At 41.1% G+C, this 23,173-nt stretch overlaps 1 protein-coding gene across 2 annotated transcripts in view; it reads right to left on the reverse strand.

Moving 5' to 3' along the window:
- Nucleotides 1-22,753, reverse strand: part of RAB6A (RAB6A, member RAS oncogene family) — a 64,342-nt gene extending 41,589 nt beyond the window's left edge. The window contains exon 1 of one of the 2 annotated variants that reach the window (XM_030042244.2): nucleotides 22,398-22,753. In XM_030042244.2, coding sequence (XP_029898104.1) covers nucleotides 22,398-22,467 — 70 coding nt within the window. In that variant the 5' untranslated portion in view covers nucleotides 22,468-22,753. The remainder of the gene's footprint in view (nucleotides 1-22,397) is intronic. The other variant, XM_030042242.2, reaches the window with a different exon arrangement.
- Nucleotides 22,754-23,173: the final 420 nt, after the last annotated feature.

Here is a 23,173-nt window from a genome sequence, read left to right on the forward strand (position 1 = left end):
AATCCAAGAGTCACGATGAGGACTCAACTGTGTCCTGTCCTGTGTCACATTAAGCAACTCCAGCCACAGCATTTGGGCACACATCTTGATCCTTTTGAGGACACGGATGAGAACGCATACAAGTAAAATCTACGCTAGAGTGACTGTGGGTGAAATCTGTTCAACTGGAAAAAAACAACTCCTTTCACTTCCATAAGGGCCTGCACTGAGTTTTGTTACACCTTTTTTTTTTTTTTTTTTTTCCTTTAATGCTGTGGCTCTCAAGAATGGATTCTGGAAACTGGTTTCTATTCCTGGCTTTCTTAAGCCCTGGTTCACTACGTTAGAAGCAGCAGCAAGATACAGGGCTGCCTTTCATACATAGGCACCACAATTTTTGTTTAAAAAAGCCCCCATATTTCAAGACCATGTGTAGGAGCCCGAAGTATAAGACTATTAACCCCTTACATATTTCTAAAAGGAAAACCTTCACCTTTTGATGACACTAATTTTAAGTATTTAAAAAAAAAAAAATATCCCAAAGAGTAACTATTCTTGCCCATGGCAGAGAGAAGGGGCAGTTGTCATGCAGATGAGTTTAAAACCAACCAGAGAACAGGAAGGATGAATGATATGCTCCCATTTGCTATGCGAGATATCCAGGAAAAGGGGGGGGGGGGGGGGGGGTGTGGCATTAAGCTTGGGTAATTAACTAAAGGTACTCACAGGTCACCTTTACATTTCAAAGAGCTGCACAGGCTCTTCTTATTATTTGCCAGGAATAAGAAAACAAAACAAAACAAAAAAACCCCAACATTTACAGTCTCAGGATATTTTTCACCACAGCCTGAAGATTTAGCTTTCCTTCTTGTCTTACACAGTTAAAGCTTTTTAAAACAAGTATCTAATTAGGCTTAAAATACGCTCCAAAGGACTTTTATTATTTTAACTGCTCACGAAATGCCTCAGAAGTAAGGCTCTTCAAGCCCCAGTATAAATATTGGTAACACAAAGCAGCACATCTACAAAACTGTAAGAGCACTCGGAAATATTGTAAAACATGTCCCAAGGATCTTCTGATCAAGTCTGGATGACCATGAAGCTAAGGAAGAAGACTCAGTAGTAAGGAAGTCCATGTGATCACAGTCTCTATTCAAAACTTCTTAGCAGCAAGGCACAGCAAGTGGAGGAAGGAGGTCTCAGCTGCAGGTCAATGTAAGGAAGAGAATTTCAGGTGGACCTAATCAGCAACTCAGCTGGCAAGAAGCACGTAAGTACAGATTGGAAAGCAGAAGACATCCCATGCAGGACATGTAGGAGGAGCTTCCCAATAACATCTCAGAAATTATTTTTTTTAAAAGCTGATGAACAGGAGCAGTAGTTCTTGCAAAGTCATGTCTTCTGGACTCCTCACTCTGCTTTTAAACACTGGGTTTCACCCAACACATGGACAAGTATTCCACTATCAGACTGTACAACCATCTCCAATATTAACATAAGTTACATTTGTATGTACGCTTCTGTGGAAAAAAACATTTAAGACCAGATTTGGGAGGCAGGGGAGTTGGAGGATGACAGGGGAAGGGAAGGAGGAGGAACAGTACTAGATCTTGGTTAGTAAAGTCCTCTTCATTCCCATTGCAGTTTAGTTGGGAATGGCTGTCTTTCCTTGAGCTACAGTATGAAGATTTACAAGATTCAGCTTAAAAAAAATCAGAGAATGAATAAACCTTGTATAATCTCATTATTAAAAGACAGGATGGTATTGAGGTAAGCAGGTAGAATAGGGTTCTACGTAGTCCCACTGAAGAAAGATTAAGTTAATTTCATATTCGCAGCAGGTCAGAGACTAAAAGTGAATTCAGGCTCTAAAATGACACCTGTATGCCTAGGCAAAATATAGCAGACTGCTCATACTGCAGAACTATCTCCTTTAGGCTCTGATTCATATGTCCTCAAAGTGGTAATGGTTGAGCTGCAGCTGGGTAGTAAACAGGAGTTCAAAGAGTCAGAACAGATGACATTTAGTATTTGCTTTTTACTAAAATGCCCTGTTTAGTTATTACTCCAATAGTCTCCACAACACTCTGGCTAAACATTTCCTTAATAATGCAATTTTTGGACAAAGAATCAATTTTGGATTGTGGTGTTCAGGTTAGAATTTCAGAACAACTCTATTTAACTTTGTTCCAGTTTACTCCATGATAAAACACACAGCTTTGCTGTGAGCACATTCAGACAAATTAAATGCTTTTAGAGACACTTCATCCTTGTAGCATCTTCAGTCCAGGCAGAAATGCAACTACATTAACACTACGTAAGGTGCTCGCAGTACAAGAGAGTACAAAAGAAAAAAGTGGTGGTTGTTCATATAATAGCTTACAGACAATTTCTACTGTATTTCTACTTTTATGCATTAATGTTACACAAAATTTCAGTTAGAATTTTGGTTCTAATTTATGTGTATGTTTACAACATAAACACACTAGCAGACATAGCAAATGCTAAGACAACTTCATCTTCGCCAAAAAGCTTTAGCCCTTGGGTCAGGTTGTCTCAAAAAGAGCTCTTGTAAAGTTATATTGCTAAACATTTTGATGAAGCAATAAATTTATTATTGAGACATTTAATACGCACTGAATGTCAAGTCACTTCTAGCCTCATCAATGGTTTCTAAGCTAGATTCATAGAATAAAGCCAAAAGAAGGAAAGTTTGATCCATTAAATATTTACTTTGCCTTTAACTGTAACTGCATGTTTGTTTATTAACTGGGTGGTGGCTTTGTTGGGGTTGTTTTTATTATTTCAACTGCTTTAATGGTCCACTTGCTTCTTACACAAAATTTTGAACCTATCAAGTTTAAAAGACCAATATTTAAGTTTTATTATTGTCATGCAAGGGTAGCTTAATATTCACTTTATATATGATGGCAGTTAAAGCCTATGGGGATTAATTCACTTTTTGAAGCATATTACATACAGGCTAGATCATTCAGACACACCATTAAAAACAAGTGCAGCACTGAGCAAAAATCCGCAAGGAGACCTTAAGTAATTAATCATTCATAAAATCCAATTTTTACATCCCAGTATTTTATTTTTAAATACCTAATTATATGCTTGTAAAAGACTTGGAAGATATAAAATGCTACATACACAGATCAAAAGTAATTAAGCCACTTCGGACAGACATTGCATTGGAAGTGTAGATCTAGTCTTTAAGGCGTGCAACTGTTGCTCTGCACTGAGCTCCTCTTGCAAAAGGGGAAGGAGCTAAGAGCTCCTCCATCACCTAGATGCCAAGATTCAAACAAAACAGTTTTATAAAAACGACATTTCCAAATTCAGAAAACTTCTCTGAATATCTTAGATTGGCATAAAGTCAGAATCAACACAATTGTTTCCTTCTCTTGCAATGACAATTACTTTTGGAATGAGCATGTTAAGTGTAAAAATACTCAAGACTTCATTTCACTTCTCCAAAATTAGTGACCTTTAGGTGAACAATCCATGCTCCTATGAAGCATTTGCTCATATTTACTGAAAAAAAAGTTAGAAAGTGGCAAGAGGAGATATCCCTTCAACTAGATTTCCAGATTTTACTGCCACTTTTAAGTTCCCAGTTTAAATGAGAAACTAATTGCCACAGAAACATTTTGAAAACAAGAGGGAGACATTCAAAAGATAATAATGAATTTCTAGTTTAAACACCTTTAACACAGTATTTGTTTCCAGAACAAACCATATTCATGGGCAGGTTACACAGGAATCTGCATATAAATCCTCAACCACAACAATGTTTTCCAAAAATAACTTTTGTGAAAATAGGATAAACTAAAAACGATAGGCTAACACATCATCTAATACAAGAACACTCTTCTGCATTCTTCAGAATTATAGTGCACTGGTGACATTTCCCTGCAGAATTATCGGTTTCATTATCTCTGTGGTAAGGTACCACAAAGAGTAATGTCTGTTTCTCTGCCACCGTCAAACACAAATCTTGGTATCTGAGGAACATAATGCAGTAACAAGAGAGATTCCTCTTCCCTATGCAAGAGTACTTAAATACTTTCAGAAATCCTGAATTTTAATTTTGCATCATTCATCTTCTCCAGAGATTTGAGTATTATCAATTACAATCGTAATACATATACTAGAAATTACATCAGTGAAGAGACTTGTTGCCATGTCTTATGATTTGCTACCTGAAACCGCCAAGTTCAGCTGCTAGTTAGGCTCCTTCTTGGATAACCTCAGATTATCTTCCTTTTCTTCTTTGGTACAGAGTCCCAGGATTGTGATGGGTTATGTTTCACTCTAACCTTCAAAGCATTCAAATTCCGGTGGTCTCGCCATCTTTTAATTTAAGGCATAAGATTCAGAAAGATGAACAGCAACTAACAGTAAACAGTCTAAGAATAGAACCAAATCATTTTACATTGTTTAGTTACAATTGAAAATTGGTTACAAAACTGAACTTCAGTGAAGTGCATTCAATGCTTCTTCCCCAAAACAAGTCTTGATCAAAAATCACCTGTGCAGTTCTCTCCTGTCAGAAGACTGTCAAAGATTGAGGTGTAAATATATTCCTACTCCTTCAGGATATGTACACATGGGAAAAATCTTGCCTAAACATAGACGGTCAATCCAATATTCTCTAGATGTTAGTGATTTTGAAAATGTAATCTATGAGCAACAGTATCATCAGTTATAAATATTATTTGGATTATGTTAATGTGCATGAAAAGCTGTATTCACCAGATACAAAAGGAATCACATCTGCTCCAGAGAGCAGAAAATATAGGCAGAAATCAACACAAGAAGAAAGGGGATTGAAAGTTTGGATAGCTGTAAGGGGAAAAGTCTATTTTATTAAATTTTAAAAGCATACTAGTTCCCAGATTTTTTTTGCAGTCATGAATGCATACCAAACTGCCCCCTAAGAAATTTCTTTAACCTACATTTATTGATAGTGAAAGTCAATGAATGCTATTTAACCAATTCAACATTTGTGGAACGTCTTGATGAGGACATGTTCAGCTGCTTCAAGTAACTGTGTTGCTCAACTAGGCGTGAAGGTTTAATTCAGTCTATTAATAAAGTAAACACAATGTTTTATCATATTTTTATCAAGAAATTGACCAAAAAAATAATCTTACAGAAAGCCAAAACTGAACAGAGAAATTGGGATGAAGTTCAATAGCCATTACCTTAACTTTAGCTTTCAGAACTATTGAAGCAAAACAGCACCTTGTCTCATTCAGAAGCAGCCCCAAATTGAGATGGTAAATCAAGCACTTCACTGAACAGGTTACATGGACAGAGTCCTGCTAGTTTAGCACATAAACAGATTCTACAAAAATGTGAAGTCATTGCTGATACACCAGAAGAAAACTGAATTCCCTCTGTGAGTTTTCTTACCACAGCATGAACGCATCAAAATCAGTTGATTATTTGAAGTCTACCATGCCCAACCCATGCCTCAACACTCTATAAACATTATCAAAATAACTTGAGTCTTTGCAAAATCTCCAATTTTTACTTTAAGAAAGCATGACACTGAACTCTACACTGGTGGCTGTACCATAATTTTCCAATGAAGTTTAGAAAAAACAAGGAAAACTTAAAATTATTAGACACTCAAAAACCAGATGAAAATATCACAATACTATTGACAATGCTGCCTATTAAAGGCACATCTGGCTGGTACATCTGAAAGATCCTCGCAGCAAAGACATCCCAGAACACCCCAATTCCTGCCACTTGACATCGAGCAGTCAAGTTTTAACCTTCAGCTTCTTTTTCCTTCTAGTCTGAGCTGTTATATTTCCCACTTGAAAGCTTAACTGGACAGGACACAAACTGCTGACGGCACACAAAGCTGCTGAAATGAGGAGATACCTCATCCCTGCTTCTAGAGCAACCCATTAAGAGTACTCTATACATCATCTTAAAGAAGGAAAAAGTAAGTTCATTTATTAGATACTAGCAACACAGAACAGTACAGCCTTTAGGATTGCTCCTGAACTACATAGATTTCATGAAAAAAATTGATTTGTAGGGGAAAAAAGGACAATATCTGACTTACTTGCACTATTTTATGAACATTGACAAAAGTTCTTAAGGCACTGTAAAGAAATTTCTAGACCAAGCAGTTTATCCTTTCTTTAAAAAAAAAAATTAAAATAATTTTCCTCTCAGGAACTATCCAGGCAAACTGGCTCCAGCAGTAACACAGCAATTGAATCACAAGATGCAAACATTTTGACTAGTCTGTCTAGGGAGAGTCCCACAGAAAGTATTCATTAAATACTGCAAACAGGACAACACATAAAATGCCTCTATTTAAAAACATCTCAACAGTGGCTAATTAACTCACTGTAAGAAGTGTTTTCAACTACAAAACACCAAAACAGATTCTATTTCTAAGTGGCAAATATATTAGGAAATGGAATGCCATGACTAAAAACCTGGAAGAGCTCAGTGTGAGCAAGGTACTTCAAACTTCTGGACACCTCCACAATATCAAAAGGGTCTTGTCATAATGCTAAATTAACCTTGTAATAGGTATTCTGTGCTTATACAAAAATGGAAGAGAGGAATCTGGGTGATTCAGCTTCCACTCAGAACAGTTCCAAGCATCTTAGGGCAAAAAGAGAAACATAGGATTGTCCTATTTCAGATGTGTGACCCATGGCAAGCCTCAGACTTCTCCCAAAACAGCAGAAGTGGATTCCTCTCCTGGAACTACTGAGAAACAGGGAGAAAAGCAGTTCTCATTAGCTAATTCTCATATATACAGATCATATATAGATTACAGAAGGACAGGTGAACTATTGCCTACCTTCTTCACATTTAGCTGAATTGCCCACATACTCCTAAACCAGGAAACATCCCTCACTATCTCCTTTGCAGCTTTGAACCCTGTGCTGGTTTTGGCTGGGATAGAGTTAATTTTCTTCATAGTAGCTAGTATGGGGCTATGTTTTGGATTTGTGCTGAAAACAGTGTTGATAACACAGAGATGGTTTTGTTACTGCTGAGCAGTGCTTACACAGCTTCAAGGCCTTTGCTGGTTCTCACACCACCCCACCAGCAAGGAAGCTGGGGGTGCACAAGAAATTGGGAAGGGACACAGCTGGGACAGCTGACCCCAACTGACCAAAGGGATATTCCATACCATATGACATCATGCTCAGCATATAAAGCTGGGGGAAGAAGGAGGAAGGGGGGACATTCAGAGTGATGGCATTTGTCTTCCCAAGTAACCATTAGGCGTGATGGAGCCCTGCTTTCCTGGAGATGGCTGAACACCTGCCTGCCCATGGGAAGTGGGGAATGAATTCCTTTGTTTGCTTTGCTTGCATGTGTGGCTTTTGCTTTACCTATTAAACTGTCTTTATCTCAGCCCACAAATTTTCTCACTTTTACCCTTCTGATTCTCACCCCCATGCCAATGTGAGGGAGGTGAGTGGGCGGCTGCGTGGTGTTTAGTTGCCAGCTGGGGTTAAACCACGACAAAGCCCAAAATTCTGGCACATTAATGTGGAAGTAACCTGATAGCTACAAGAATTAAATCAGCAAAAACAACCAACCCTTAGGGAAAGGTGCTAACCAGACAAACTAAACGAAACGAAGAGGCCTCATAAGCTAACAACAGATCACTCAACACATCATTCTTATTCACTTCACTTAATCTGAAAGACTCCGTGGTTAGGCAGGCCCTCACTAATATAAAAGAGTAAACTTATACTTTTTTTTTTTTTTTAATATTTTTTCAGAGATTGTAGAGGGAGTGCTAGGACAATTCATCAAAAAATAAAGTGTTTGAATTTTGCACCTTTAAGGACAACATATCTCCACTGAGGAAGGAGATTTGAGAAAGTTAATTGGAAGGATGCCCATAGTTTAAGGAATTCTTGTTTTAAATCAGTAAAACAACCTAGGTTTGATGGGAAACATCATTCTCCTAACACCTACATAAAGCACAGTAATTCTCTGCCCCCATTACAGATGCAGAGAAGTAGGGGTAAAATTCACCCACGCTAATGCAAATGCCTGATATTACATTACATACAACCTAGTCACCCAAGGTTCACATTGTAATCAGTGGCATCCATTTTACTAAAGATGAATATATGGTTCTATAACAGCTTTATGTGAAGGCTATCACAACCTTACAGCCAGCTGTGTCACAACACTTGTGAAAGCTCTAACCCTGTACTCTTTACTCTGTTAGACCACAAGACTTCAGGATTCTTACTAAACTTTCCCTAAAATACAGCATAAATGAACATAAATTACATAAATATAATAATAAATATGTAGCATAAATGGCATAAATTAACAGGCTTCCTAGAGAGGTGGTTGATGCCCAAAGCCTGTTAGTGTTTAAGAGGCATTTGGACAATGTCCTTAACAACACACTTTAACTTGGTCAGCCCTGAATTGGTCAGGCAGTTGTACTAGACAATCGTTGTAGGTCCCTTCCAACTGGAATAGTCTAAAGTCTAAAACACCCTGATCTTCACAGCATGACACTATTCGTAGAAATTTGAACTTCATCCTTCCTGCTTACTAGCTGCCCAAAGCACCTCTAAAAGTGCTAATTCAACAAAATTTTTCCATACTGTTATTCCTATACACTTAAAATTATTAATCATCTACCTTGCATTCTCAGCTCCAAATCTAGTCAGTACAGGATCTGAGATTTATTTCTTCTTTTTTGTAACAGGGAACTACTTCTCTCCTCCACTTTAAACATCTATACAGCCCTCTACGCCCTTCTGAGAGGGGTTCCAGCTCCCTACGAGAAAAAGCCAATATTCTCCTCTTCCCTATTCAAAATACCTGTATTACAGAAATCTCAGATTCTGGCCTCTTAAAGCAAACTGGAGAAGAATCTCAATGAAGCTTGTAACGAAAGAGCACAATACAGGCTTGTAAAGTGTTATCTTTTAAGAGAACCATCTGGATTATTAATTTCTGTAAAGTGTTACTGAAGGGGTTCTAATGTAATTTCTGTCTGAATAGCTGGAAGAATTCAGTGCATTGCAGGTTCACTTTTTATACTGCAACATCCCTTTATACATTATACATATATAACTGTATACATAAAAGCCAAACAAAAGCACTCCCTCTCCCTAAACCAGTAGCTTTTTAATTGTTTCAAGTATCCAGAAGTTTCCTCAGGTTTTGCAATTCTTTCTTTTAGAGCTCACCTATAAACTCCTTCCCAGTTATCCAAAGCTGGCCTCTTCCCCACACTTCAGTACCACATGGTCACTGTTGGTGTGAATGCGTCTCCATCCTCTGCCATCCACAGAAGGTCTCTACACCACTGTGGCTAACTCTTAACCTGGAGTTCTGCCTCCACTATCTTCTCTTTGAAGTAAGGGCCAGATTCACTGCTGTGATAGTAATAACCAGAATTTTCCAAAAACAGCCCACCTGCCTCTCCCTATCCTATTGCCTTTGGAGAAAGCATGGGAAAGAAGTAATTTCTGCAAACAAAAGCAGCTGTATGTGCTTCTTTGACCTGAGTTTTTCCTGTAATATTTGATTATCTGAAGTTTGATTCATCACCTTTTCCTGCAGATGCCTTCCTAATTAAACCCTGCTCTCTGCAGTCACTAAGAAATACAGCATTAGGACATTTGTCACCACTGCATCTGTCGTTCTGCTTGAATATTATCTATCCTTGTCCTTTTTTCCTAACCCACAAGGCTTCTTTTAGGTTCCTTACAGCCACAGTTACCTGACACCATATTTCCACAATGCCTAGGCACAGCAGGATCCCCTCCTAATAAATCTTTTGATTTACAGTGCTAGTAGTTCAGGTAGACAACTTCTTCAGCCCAGTTGCAAGCCAGGCAAATATGGATACCGCCGTTCTTCCTGCCAGGAGCTATTTGTGTAAACGGGAAGTTTGACACAAAAATCTTGATAACTATTACAAAGCATAGAGCCTTTAACCAAGTCCACTACAGGACTTCAAATGTTTATCTTCCAATTTCCCCTCTAAATAAGTCTGCAGATTACAACCTCCGTCTTTGTCCTCTGTTTCCATGCAATCCCCCCCCACCCCATCTTAACTATTAATTGCATAATTTAATGAGCTAAAGTCAGATAAACAAAAAAACTGCATTATAAGATGCAACCAACACTAGCGAGTTAGAGAAAACTAGCTAAAATCCCATGCAGCAGATTGCAGTGGTGAGAGATTAAGTGGAGAGTAGATTAAGTCTGTCTCACAGGAGAAATTTCTCCTTCACAGTATCATGGTATACAACATGCAAGACTTTCTATAGCTACGGAACGTAATGTTAAGATGGCAATATCCTCAGGCAGAGAACAGCTGCAGAAGGGAGGAGATAAAATCAGCAGCCACCTGAGTATACATTTCTGGAGTGAAACATTCATGGTTTCCACTCTTTTTCAGCACTAAACATTATTCTAATGCAAGCTAAACCAGCATATGCTATCATCTAGCTCAGGGAATCCAGCCATCATTTCCCTGTACCACATGCTGAATGGAGTCCTTAAAACACGCTATCACTATCTTCCTAAATGTTTTGCCCTTGAAAGCACAACAAGCAATGCTAAGTGAGCCTTTTCAAGCAACGAATTAGAGAAGTTTCAGGAGACCTATTAAAATGCTACGGATTACTACCGACTTCCCTTCCCTCCATCCTTTAACAAATTTAAGTTTTTCCTAATGTTTCCCCACGACCATTATCCACGTGGCAAAACAAGCAAATACTTCTTCCTGCTCCCTCCTCTCATGACTCCCTACCCTATGCTGCCCCAAAGAAAATGCTACCCTCTCACACTGTAGTGATTTTTGTCCTGCCTGGGGGGAAGGAGAAAAAAAAGAACAAAAAGAAGAAAGAGAGCTCCACATAGCTTCCTCCTCAGTGACTCCATCTTATTCCCAGAACCTACCATCTTCTGGGCAGCTCTGGAAGGACTAGGACTTGACCTTTACTCTTTCCACACAAGGAGCTGCAGAACAGCTTCCGCAAGAGCTCTCTTCTCTCAAACTCATTCTTCAGGCAGACACGCAGGTACTTCTTCAGAATGAAACTCAAACAAGATCTTAAAATAGTCCTGATTTAAGGTCGATGCAGCCTGGCTTCTAAGGAGGCAGCTTGTAAGGAAGAGAAATGCACAGTACATTCTGTGCACTTTCATTAAGCGCACCTCTCCACAAAGTACAGCGCGAATTCAGTCAGCATTTGCTGATCCAAGTTGACAAGGATGTCTGTGGAGAATACCTGGGGACTGGTGCAAAAATAACCAGAGATGTACACAATCCTCTGCACAACAATACACATGGGTTGGCCTATATGATGCAACTCCACAGCAACACAGGAGGAAAATAGCTGCTATCAAAATAGAGTAGAACATGTATACCAGTGCATGTTACAAGAGCAGCACAGGACCCTGTTTTTCAGTACCAAAAAAAAAACCAACCACGATTTATTTTTTTAGCAACAGAAACCAAAAAACATGTAGAACTTGAGAATAGCACAGTTTAAGAAGTTGCACACCCTGGTCTCCTCAGACGCTTGTATGAGTTCAGGCAACACATATACCTTATGTTAAGAATTCGAGATAAGTGTATTTTGACATCACACTACCCATTTTTCCTTCACAACTCTGCTCCTGAGCTGTGACAGCTTTCCTCCTGCACACTGGGGCAGAACAGAGGCCATCAGCATGGACACTTGACATTGCTGCTGCCTGCTCCCCCTGCACTGCAAATTAAGAACTTCAAGCTCAAGTGATGTTATTCTGGCAAACTAAGCAATGTTAATCCAGCACAACAATTTTCAGCCTTTCAATGTGCAGGCCTCTAAACTTCCTAACTGAGACAGAGACCCCTCTGTAGGGAGTTCAAGCCAGCTGACAAAAAACTTGTCCTCCTCAGTTGCATTTCACAAATGCCTTGGAAAGAGGCCATGGAGCCTGAGGGGTTTGCAGACCCAAGGTTTAATGCTCATCCAGAAGAATTTATTTTAAAAGTTAGTCTTTAAAAGATAGGAATTTGGTTCCAAATAGTCAATGGAACATGTTTTTTGGTTTTATTTCTTTTATTCTGACCTTTTCTAGAAAAAGGCTATTCCAAAAAGAATTGTAGGGTTTGACTATAGAAACAAAGAAAGTGCTTATATGAGAAATTGGGTTTGGAGCAGGATATTCTTTAGAGGAGAATTATCTACACTCCAGCTGGGATACAGTATCTTGAAATAAATATTCTCCTCCAGCAGTATTTTCCAGAGGAACAATCCCTTCATATAAGGGCTCTAAGGACATAATACTAGTTAAGTTCCTATTTAACTGTAATATTTACTCTCCAAGACACAAAGAAAACACTTATTTCTAACTCTAGCAATTCCCTGGATAAACATGCACAGGAGGTAATTTTGGGTCTTCAGGCTGTCATACCTACAAAACCAGCTTTAAGTGCACCACAGGGTTCTTCGCGGACCTCAGAGACATACTACCAAACACAGAAGGTCACATTTGTTTGCCATTAAGATGCATAAAAAAGCTGCCACCAAGTACAGTAAATACTATGTGACACCTGGTTGCTGTCTTCCACTGTGTGGCTGATGGTGGCAGTGGGGAATCAACTACTGAAATCAAAGCAGCACGGAGATACAATGTAAAAGCAGATTCTTGAGTCAGGAATTTTAGGTCAATGCCTGAAAAGCATCAAATTGGTGAAAAAGCATAGAGTTGTTCTGAAACTCCTTAAAAGCATTTCATGTAGGACACTTCTTCCCTCCTTCCACTTTCCAAAGGGTAAAGCTGGAAAGCCTTTGCTCTTCCTGGGATCAAGATTCCAGAGACACCCCTAGCCCAGGATACATGCTCCTCCACCTTCCAAGGGGCACAGTTCTGACTTGTGACATGCTGGAAACAACAAGGACTGACTTAACCTGAGCAGGCAAAGCCAGATGTCGAGTCTTTGTCTCATTCTCAGCTGTGCAAGTCTTGCACAGATGACAACAACCATTTAAAACATCATCTGCACAATTCCATAGGGAAATTTTTCTCTAGATGTCAGGACTTACTGGAGGGAATGGATGTAGTAATTAGCACAAGGCTCCTCTTGAGTTTACTATATATTCTGCAGTTCAATGATGTGGGGGAAAACCCAGCTGTCTTCTAGAGAAGAGGAAAAAAAAAACAAACCCTCTTGTATTTTTAAGCAAAATTGTAGAATTCCTAAGGCCAAGACTGTATTTAACTGTAAATTACTTGCTGTGACAGCATAAAAAGTCCACCAAGACTACAGATACAAACAGAAGCAACCTATCAGCCCGTTGCACTCTTGAACAGAGAGGGAGAAAAATAATTTTTTAACACCAAACCAGCAGATGATTATAAGATTGTGACGCTTTCACTGGGAAAAGCTTTTTTGAAGTCTGCTGTTACACTACAGCATCCAAATAAAGAGGTAAATTTTATGGGACACAAGCTTTTGATCTGCCTACTGTTTACGCAGTTTCAGGAAAAAACCTATCCCTTTCTCCAAGTCACTCTGAGGTTTAAGAGCAACTAAAAATAAAAGAGTGGTAAAGAACTGTGGTCACAAAGTTAATTGTATGATGGTGGATAAAAGCCACATCAATGACTGCTCACCAAAAAAAGGCCAAAGATAACTCAACTAGGAAAGAAAAATGGGAAGTTGAAAGAGCAGAAAGAATAGGAAAATAATTTTGAATACACACAGAACTGATATTAAGAGGCAGCTTGGAAAGCTGTGAAGGAATTACAAGAACCTGAACTGGTAGGTGGGGCTGGAAACAAGGGGCTGGAAGAGACCCAGCCTGTGAAGACCTCTTTGTAAGGCAAACTGAGATCAGGAAAAAAAAAAAAAAAAAAAAAAAAAAAACAAACCTTAGGATTTCATTGAGATGATACACCAAACTCAAACTTTCCTCGGCCATTTTAATTTGAGCCTCCTCCAGCTGTGTTCAGCTGCTATGCTGAAAGATTCACCTACAGCTTTATCCAAGTAAGCAGCAGAAGCTCAGCTTTAGTAAAGCCATCCTAGCTTTTATGCAGACACAAGTGATTTTTCAGCCATTTTGAGCGAGCCAAGGACACAATACTCAAAAACTGCTTCAGCAGCAAATGCATCAATCTGAAACCAGGGGAATGGGGGGGGGGGGAAATCAGGTAATACAGACAAGACAAATAAGGCAGCAAACCTCTAGCATGAGGACCTGCCCTACTACTGCCTTAGTAAAGTCAAAAAGGGGTCAGAACTTCCTTTGAAAGAGAAGACACTGCAGCACGGTGTTTCACCACCAATTAATTCCGTTATACATGAAAGTTAAGCCCTGTTCATCTACTTTCACAACACTGACTGCATTCATCAGAAAACATTACCTGCAGATTCGGTTGCTCTTCCAAAAGCAAGTGTTCTCCACTTACTGCATTTCTAATCAAATGCCCTCTACCCTGGTTCTGAGTTCGTGCTGCCCTCGCCAAGATTTATTGACCTCCGCGTGCAGGCTATGCTTTTGCTCACAGCACTTGCAATAAATTTTGTTCTCTTCATTTCCTCCGCCACCTCAGACATCCACTGGATGATTCAATCACTCATCTAGTTCAGATTCCTCTGCTAAGCCTTCCTTCTGTCAGGCCATAAAAAAAAAAAAAATCCTCCCATGACTGACAAGTAGGGTTTCTCATGACCATTTCTGTGCCAGCAGAAGAGGACAGAGTCAGTAATGAGTGAATATTTTCTACTCCCAGAGAAGGCAACATCTTCATTAAAACAAATGAAGTGCCTAGCCCTACAAGCTGCAGAGAAACACTTCTGTGCTCAGATTAATACAATGCTGCCTGCCCATTTCTGTGCAGAGAGCTTCAGAGCCTCTGCAGAGCCGAGCTCTCGACTTGTTAGCAGGAATTCACTCTGCCCAACTCCAGCAGCAACTACTTAGACCCCCTTGGCAGAGATCAAACTGACAGGAATCTTGTCAGTCCTGCATCAGCCACTGCTTGGAGCTTTGCCGGTGAGACTGCACCTACCGAGGGCCCCTCTCCTTTTAGCTACACATCTATTCTGCATTTAATTTCCCTTCCCTTTGTGTTGCACATATCAAGAACATTAAGAAAATGAACTGGCTGTAACTCAAACCTAGACAGAGACAAGTACAGGAAGTGTAGCAGGAAGCATTTAGAGGAATGGAATAAACTGGCCTCTGCATTAATTACAGAAATGTCGGAGTGGGGTTTTTTTTTTTGATGCACCACTTGCCGATTGCTCTCCTAGAAGCAAATCACTAAAAAAGTCACTTAACTGGATAAATGGCATTCATTTATATGGTCGCAAACATTAACAGTACAGAGGTTTAAGTGGTCACAATTCAAGACATAGAGGAGACCAAGTGAAAGTTAAGAATATTTTCTCATTAGCAGGTTTACCCACTGGTGCAGCTAGTTCTGGCCATGTCTGAAGACAAATAGCTACCTGCTTCTCAGTATTGCTCCAGTATTTCTTCCCAACTCTTTCAGTTCTGGGCAAATATGCTTTAGATTTAAACTAAAGCCTTAATTCTGTGTGTTGATGACACCTACACATGTCTAGATGAGAGAACACTACGAGCCTGCAAATCTCAGAATAGCTGTGTGGCATCTCCAGGGGATACTGGCAGCTAGTCAAGTCATGGAAACTTAAAAGTATGCCCCAACTCTGTGGACTAAAATGGAAGGAACTACCATGGGTGATATCAGTGTACACCTGTACTTAGCCAGGCACCTGCACTCATGAAATTAGCCAAGGTCAAGCAGGCTGATTCGCTTGCAGAGTTACCAGTTAAGACTCCAGCACAGCAGAGACTGGCATTTCCAGCTCTGGTCCTTGTGATGGGACTAAAGGAGGAAGTTACAACGTGGACAAAAATGCCCTAAGAGAAGGAAAGGGACTTTGGAGCACATACTCTCTTTAACTGATTGTCATCACTATCAAGAGTCTCAAGTATTTTGTGTTTGGCTTTGTAAAAACACTTTAAAAGTCAAACTTCAGGACATCACACAATGTATTCCTCAGCCTCCCTTGTGCACACTGTAACTAAACCTGTTAGCATCACGCTGGGTATGCCATAAGTCCAAGAAGTCTTTTCAAAACATGCAGCGGACTGGGAAACCATGCCCTGGCATTCTGGCAGCGCTGACTCATTGTGGTTTACAGCCCTCCAACAGAAGGAACGTGCTAACAGGGAACAAAAAAGGAAAGTTACACCCTTGTTCTAAAAAGTCAAATTAAACAAATGGCACTATTGTGCTGTACAGCTGATTAAGGACTTCCTTCCCAATTTAAAGATTGAACTCTGTTTGACAGACTCAATAGGAGGCAGCCAAAAGTGAGCAAGGGGCTCAAGAACTCAGTGGCACAAAAAAACAGGTCCATGTATCCAACAGGGGGAGGCTTCAGCAGCATGTTTTACAATCACATTGAGTTGCATACAATATCAGGAGTAGGAAGCCTTTCCACTTAAACCCCCAATTTTGATCCTGCTTTGCATTTAGGGTTGGTTATTTTCTTAAGTTGGTATTTTTACTGGTTGACAACCAATGAGAGGCAATTTCCATCTCAAAAGGATCTTAGCCATTCAGTATGGCCTTTCACTAAGCTTGATATTTTCTAAGTATAATATATGCACATAGCCCCCCTCCCCAAAGTTACTGAACCATTACATAGTTCACATGGATGAAAAGAATTTATTTAGATTTAGTTTCATATAATATTTGCTTCCCAGATTAGCTTTTTTTTTTTTGTGATGCACCAGGCCACATTTGGATAAGAGTTAAATACTACTGAAACACACAAAGTCAATTTTTTTCAGTTAATATTACTCAAATATTCCAAAACATATTTATCCATCATGCTTTGAACATAAAAAGAAAATATCCGATGTAAAGTAATTGATTTAATTGTTCATTGTCCCTGGGCCCTTCAGTATATTAGAGCCAGAAGAGTTTGTTTTGTGCTGAAGGGAAAAGAAAGAATCCATTTAGCTTTCCAACTTTGTGTAAGCTCAGTAAATAAATCAAGAAAACAGACCTGAAAAATTCTACTTTCACAGCCAGTCTGTATTTTGACTGCTGTTTGTTTGCCGAGACACACATTTTTAATTTAGACTACTTCCATAAATAATTTATACTGATGTGTCAAACTCATAATCATTTTGATTATATAAGTTAATTTTCAAAATAGTGCTTTTAGTCTTGTCCTGTACTGCTTCATACCAGAAGAGACGCATCAGAGCTCCCGTACCCTTTCAGAAACACATTCGTCTGTCATAAGGTAACTGTTCTTGCAGGTTACAGGACTCACAGCTGAGTTTTGGAGACTGTCTTGAAAAATCTGATGGTTCACACAGAGACACCAAAATTCAATTTCTTCTGGGCCATGTTTCAAACCATTGACAGTTTTTGCTGGTTTTGGTTTGTTGGTTTGGGGTTTTTCTTAAACAGTAGTGTATACAACAGGTACTTGTACATGCATGAACATAACAAATGTCTTTAAACACCTGGACTAAATTATCAGGTAAATAGGAAGGTAGCTACTTCCTCACAAACTGAGTATGGAAGACAGATTTTTAATGATCAGTGAAGTTGAGAAGAATGGCTGACAACTGTTGGCTCTGATAATTTCCAAATGCTAGATATTCTGCTGAGGTGGCCTCAGATGAGGTTCCTCACCTTTGTTTCTCTGTTTGTCCCATTTACAGCTTCAGCAAAAGCCTCAGACATCAGCTTCGCAAAACCTGGATCATGTGCCAAGAAAGTGTCAAGTACCACCAAACACCCCAACAGCTGCAGATACACAATCCATTATTTTAAATCAAGGGATAAGATGATCCTTTCCTTCCAAGTTCACAAATTATTTTTCAGATACAGAGAGAAAAACACACCAAAGTGCAGAAAGGCGCAGCTATTCTTCCTTTGAAGAAAAGATCTATCTCCTTCAGAGGCTTCCACAAATAGACAGGGATCAAAAGGCACCATGAGAACAGGCACCACAAAACATTTAAGTCTTTTTCTCCAAGTCTGATGTGCTTCTTCCAGACATTGCTATAGGAAAGGCTATTTCAGAAATGAAGAAGAGAAAGAACTGGGGCAATATTCAGCCTCCAGATGTACCCAAGAAAATTAAGTTCAGCAACTCATGGAAAACACATATAGTCCAAATATAAACCCAAATATCTGAACACCCTGCCACAGGAAAACCAAGACACTAGGAAATTAACAGGAGGGAAGGGGATAAGATTTTAAACCACTGGCGGGACAAGTTAACAGCTCTCTGGAGCTCATAAAGCTGAGAATTCCTTAAAAAGGGAGTTTTAAGTTGCACAGGGATGCCAGTCTCTGCAAACGGGCTGAACTGTGACCAGTGTTACACCAGCTTCATGTTGCACATGAACCACCTGCAGTTCCCCAGTTATCTAATAAGACACATCACACTGTACAGCAGTGCCTGTACCAACATTGTTATGCAACAGTATAGTTCATTAGTGGTTTCCAAACAGTTACATTCCTCAAGTTATTATCTGGTACTTATCAGTTTTTTCAATATTAAAAATCTTGGTTCCTGATAGAGAAAATTAGAACAAATTAACATTTTTTAAGATCTTATGCAATACAGAAATGCCAGTAGACGTAGACAACAGGGACTTATTTTGCTTTCTGTACATATTAATAATGCCCTTCAGACTTGCTCACCAATAAAAGCTGCAGCATAAACCCACGTGACGAAAGAATATTTCTGTTGTGGTACCCCAGCATTCAGTTCTGCTCACTCAATCAAAAAATCGATTTATTAAGAAGCAGAGGTGCTCCTATGCAAGGCAGAACTAAAGATGTTATTAATATTTGAATATATACCGTATTTACTGCAAGCTACCCTAACACAGGTGATGTATACACTAACTGATGTGACCCAGAAATTAGAATTTCTTAAACTTGATGCATTAGGACTGATGCAAATCACCTGATAAAAGAAGATCAAAGGCAATAAGAAGCATATTTTTTCCCCCACATACACAATAGCTCTATCTAATCCCTCAGCACAGAGCTCTCTCTGCCTTTTCAGTAAAGATTAGCATATTTAAAACTGCTAAACTGTATAATCTTCAATCATTGAGAAAAGTAATTCAATTAAGGCAAGCGCTGGTGAAGTTGCCTTCTTGCTAGCCACCCAATGCTATATCCTTGTACTACAAGTTAAAAAAAAAAAAATGAGAGAGAGAGAAAGAAAGAGAAGCTTCTTCTAGCTGGACATGGATTATGTTGCAGGCTCGTGATGAATCCACAGTACATGCGGCAAGTACCCAGGCTCGGCTGGGGAGGGGCGTGGGGGACACAAGAACCATATTGCTATTGAGAGGCAATGACTTGCAGTAAATCCTGAAAGGAGCCGTGAGTGACCTGATGTCTTTAGCCAACACACACCACCAGTGACCGACTTGATCAGCACGGGCAGGACCCACGGACAGAGAGCTGCAGCGATGTGTCAGCTTGCTCGCCATGGCACCAAGCACTCAAGGAGTTGGTGCAATAAAGGCAGAAATGGCAGACAATGTGAGTAACAGACATGGGAGACAAGAAGATTTTGGGGATCAGGGAGGACGGAAAGAAGGGACTTTTAAAAAAAAAAACCAGCATCTTAGCACGGGAAAGAGAATCTGCAGCTAGTGACGAACAGCATAACTAGGAAGAATCACTGCAGTCCACACGAACGCCTAGGTATACGACATTGAACTCCCACAATATGGCTGAGGATACCAGCAAAAATGAGACACTGCATCCACTGTGCAATCCCACTTTCAAATAAGAAGAAAACATCCGGAGATGCTTCCAGATCTCACATGGAATGATATTGTCTCTGGTATCTGTCATTGCTCACACAATGGCATGGAAGGGCTGTAAAGCCTGCACAGTAATGAACTCCAGTTAAGAATTTCTTAGCCGTAAAATACACATTTATTGAAGAGCCTGTATGCAGTCAGCACAGAAGGTCTGATATTAGCCAGCTTTGGTTGCTGAGGCAGCTAATCGACACCGTAGCCCTTCATAACATTTCATTTGTCATTGTGAAGTCCCCCGAATGTAAATGAAACAGAAGCATTCAGCCTCCCTACCAGCAGCAGTAGGGTATCTTTAATTATGGCCTTCCAACAGGGCAGACAACCTTTTAGCTAAACAGGAAGCGAATGCAGCAATCCAGCGCAACAGTTGTACAAAGAGATCTTCTCGTTTATGAAAGCTGCTATTATAAAAACTTTATTTCTACATTTCCCATAACCTTCAAAACAAATGACAAAGGGAGCTACATCTAAGCATAGCCCACTTGAACTCCCTTTACAGCATCAGAGATGCTTCTATAATTATCTCCATCATACAGAAGAACATTATTAAGGCATTTATTCTTCCAGAAGCCATTTGTAATGGGAGCTATACACCCTTTGGTCAGTAAAAAAAATTAGACAGAATGACATCATGACAGCAATATCTACAGAGATTCAAGCTGAATTCAGAAAAAGCCATTTCTCCATCAGAGACAAGAATCATCCGAGTGCTGTGTTGGAGCATGCCCACGCTGCAGCACCCATGGGCTGTGTGGACACACCAAGGGCTACACTGCCATTGGCATCGCCACGTTTAGCACAGAGTTCAGCACAGATCAGTCACGGAGTCATCGCTCAGGATCCGAGACAAAGGCAGGTCTGAAACCCACACCGCAGCTGCTAGCTGGGCCCTAACAAGCTAGATTCAAATCAGCCTGAACCCATCCATAAGCCACAGTCAAGACAGCAGTTGCAGTGCTATGTATATTTAGTTAGAAGTATTTTGCTACGCTATACCCATAAAATCCCTTCTCTCCTCTCCAGATTTGATCCTACAAACAGGATTTAAAACCTTCCAGTATGAACACAGATGATTAGCCAAGAGGGGAAAAAAATGACAAAGACTAGAGGAAGCAGATATCTGATGTTATGTCTGCTAGATTAGGCAAGAAATCCACGTGTAAAGTAAGAGCTGCTGAGATTTAAGATCTGCACCAGGTGCTGCAACCTTCCATGGAGGCATTTGAAAAGCTTCATGAAATCGAAGCTCAGAAATACAGTAAAACAAGCCAAGCATTTTGCAAACTCATAGCTAATACTTAAGATACCTGTTATCAGATACCTTGGGGGGAGAGGGGGGTTAGGGGGGAGCATCTTTTACACATGACCCTCTTCCAAAATCCTCATAAAATGGCTGGCCAAATAGCACCTCACCAACGAGATCAGGTGACTTACCCAAAAAAAAAAAATACCCAAGTTGAACTTGTGCTCTCTGAATCCCTAATATGAAGAGAAGCTGTTCCAACACCAAAAAATAAAACAAAAAAGAAATGAAAGGAACAGACTAAAGGAAACCACCGATGTATAGGTAAATAATTTTAAGAGCAGCCTTATCACCAAGCTCATCTACGTATGAGTGAGGAAACACTAAGATATAAGTCATTTGGGGAAGAAAAAAAAAAAAAAAAAGAAAGACTAGTATTTCATCATCTCCTACCACATAAGAGACCAAAGGTGGCTGAGGGAACAAATACCCCACCCTGAGACAGAAAATGTTTTGCACCTACTCATTATGTCAAAGACCGCTCAATATCTGACCAGGATTACACAAAGCATCTGACAAATGAGCATTTTTTCAGAAAAGTCTCCTAGGTGGAAGATTTGAAATGCAGTATTGGAGATAGAGGCCTTCTACTGAGAAAGAAGGAGACATCGTTTGGGTTTTTTTTATTCCAAAGACAGGGAAGAAAATCTCATTGACTGAATTAAATATTTAGAGCGTTGGACCCGCTTTGCCAAGACGTAACTCCATTTTCGAATAACGCTATATTTACATAGAAAACACCAGGGATTGAGACTCCTGCCCCCCAAAAAAAACAGAGGAGCTGGGATCAAATGAATCAGCAACTGTTTCTGGAGATGTGGCCGTTGGGCTTCGGTGGGATTTTTCGGTTTTTTTTTAAACCATAGCTGAACCACGCTCGGTCTCTCCCCGTCCACCGAAGGAGCTGCGACCACCAGGCAGAGCAGTCTCTGCAAGGGGGAGGCAAACGCCCCGAGGCAGCCCCCCACCCCACGGAAAGCGTCGGGGAGGGGGCGGCAGACCCCCATTTCCCCTCATAACGTGGGGTTACGGCACAGCCGCCCCCCCACACACGAAGAATGAAGAGAGGGGGGGAAAATCCCCTCAGACGCGACCCCAGCCCCCACCAGGGTGGGTCCGCCGCGGCGGGGGGGGGGGGGGAAGGGAGGAACCCGCCCCGCCGCCGCTCTCCTGAGGGAGACCCGAACCGATCCGAGCCGGGCCGGGCGGTGACTCACCGCTCTGCTCGCCCAGGAACACCAGCTTGAATTTCCGCAGCGGGTTGCCGAAGTCGCCGCCCGCCGACATGATGAAGGAGCCGCCGCCGCCGCCCCGCGCTCGCTTCGCTCCGCTCCGCTCCCCGCGGACGGGACCCGCGACCGCTCTTCACTCGCTTTCTTTCCGCCCCCCGCCCCCCCTACAACGAAGGCTGTGGGACCGGGCGTGCAGCCCCGGTGGAAGCGCAACCGGCTGGGCGAGGTGTCTCCGCCACCGCCGCTCCCCTCAGGGCCGGGCTCCTTCCCCCGCGCCTCACACCGCGGCCGCGCGCGCCCGCCCTCGCTCCGCTCCACACCCGCGCAGGCGCGCCGCCGACCCGGCCCGTCCCGTCCACTCGCTTGGACGTCGCGTTGCGTGGCCCGCCCGCCGAGCGGTGGGCCAATCGCAGAGGGAGGGGCGGGGTGATATGGGAGAGGGCGGGGCTTGCCGGCCTCTGCTCCTGAGCTGTGGGCGCGATCACTCTGGAGCCTAACGATGGTTTTCTGGACGCTGGGGTGGTATCCCGCTCGCTGAAATCGCTGAGGCAGGGGGGCCCAAAGGCGTGAGGAACAAGCAAAGTCCTTAAGACCAGAGGCCTAACCCTAAACTGATGCACATGTTCCTATCAGAGGAGCGTCTCTTGGGGACGCTCACTCCACGATGTCCCCAGCAGATCCCTCACGGCAGGGTGACATTTCTCAGGGAAGTCAATGATTCCCACTGTCACCCTTTTGTGGTGTTGTTCAGAAACGGCTCA

This window comes from Aquila chrysaetos, chromosome 19, assembly GCF_900496995.4.
Source record: "Aquila chrysaetos chrysaetos chromosome 19, bAquChr1.4, whole genome shotgun sequence".
Lineage (NCBI taxonomy): Eukaryota > Metazoa > Chordata > Aves > Accipitriformes > Accipitridae > Aquila > Aquila chrysaetos.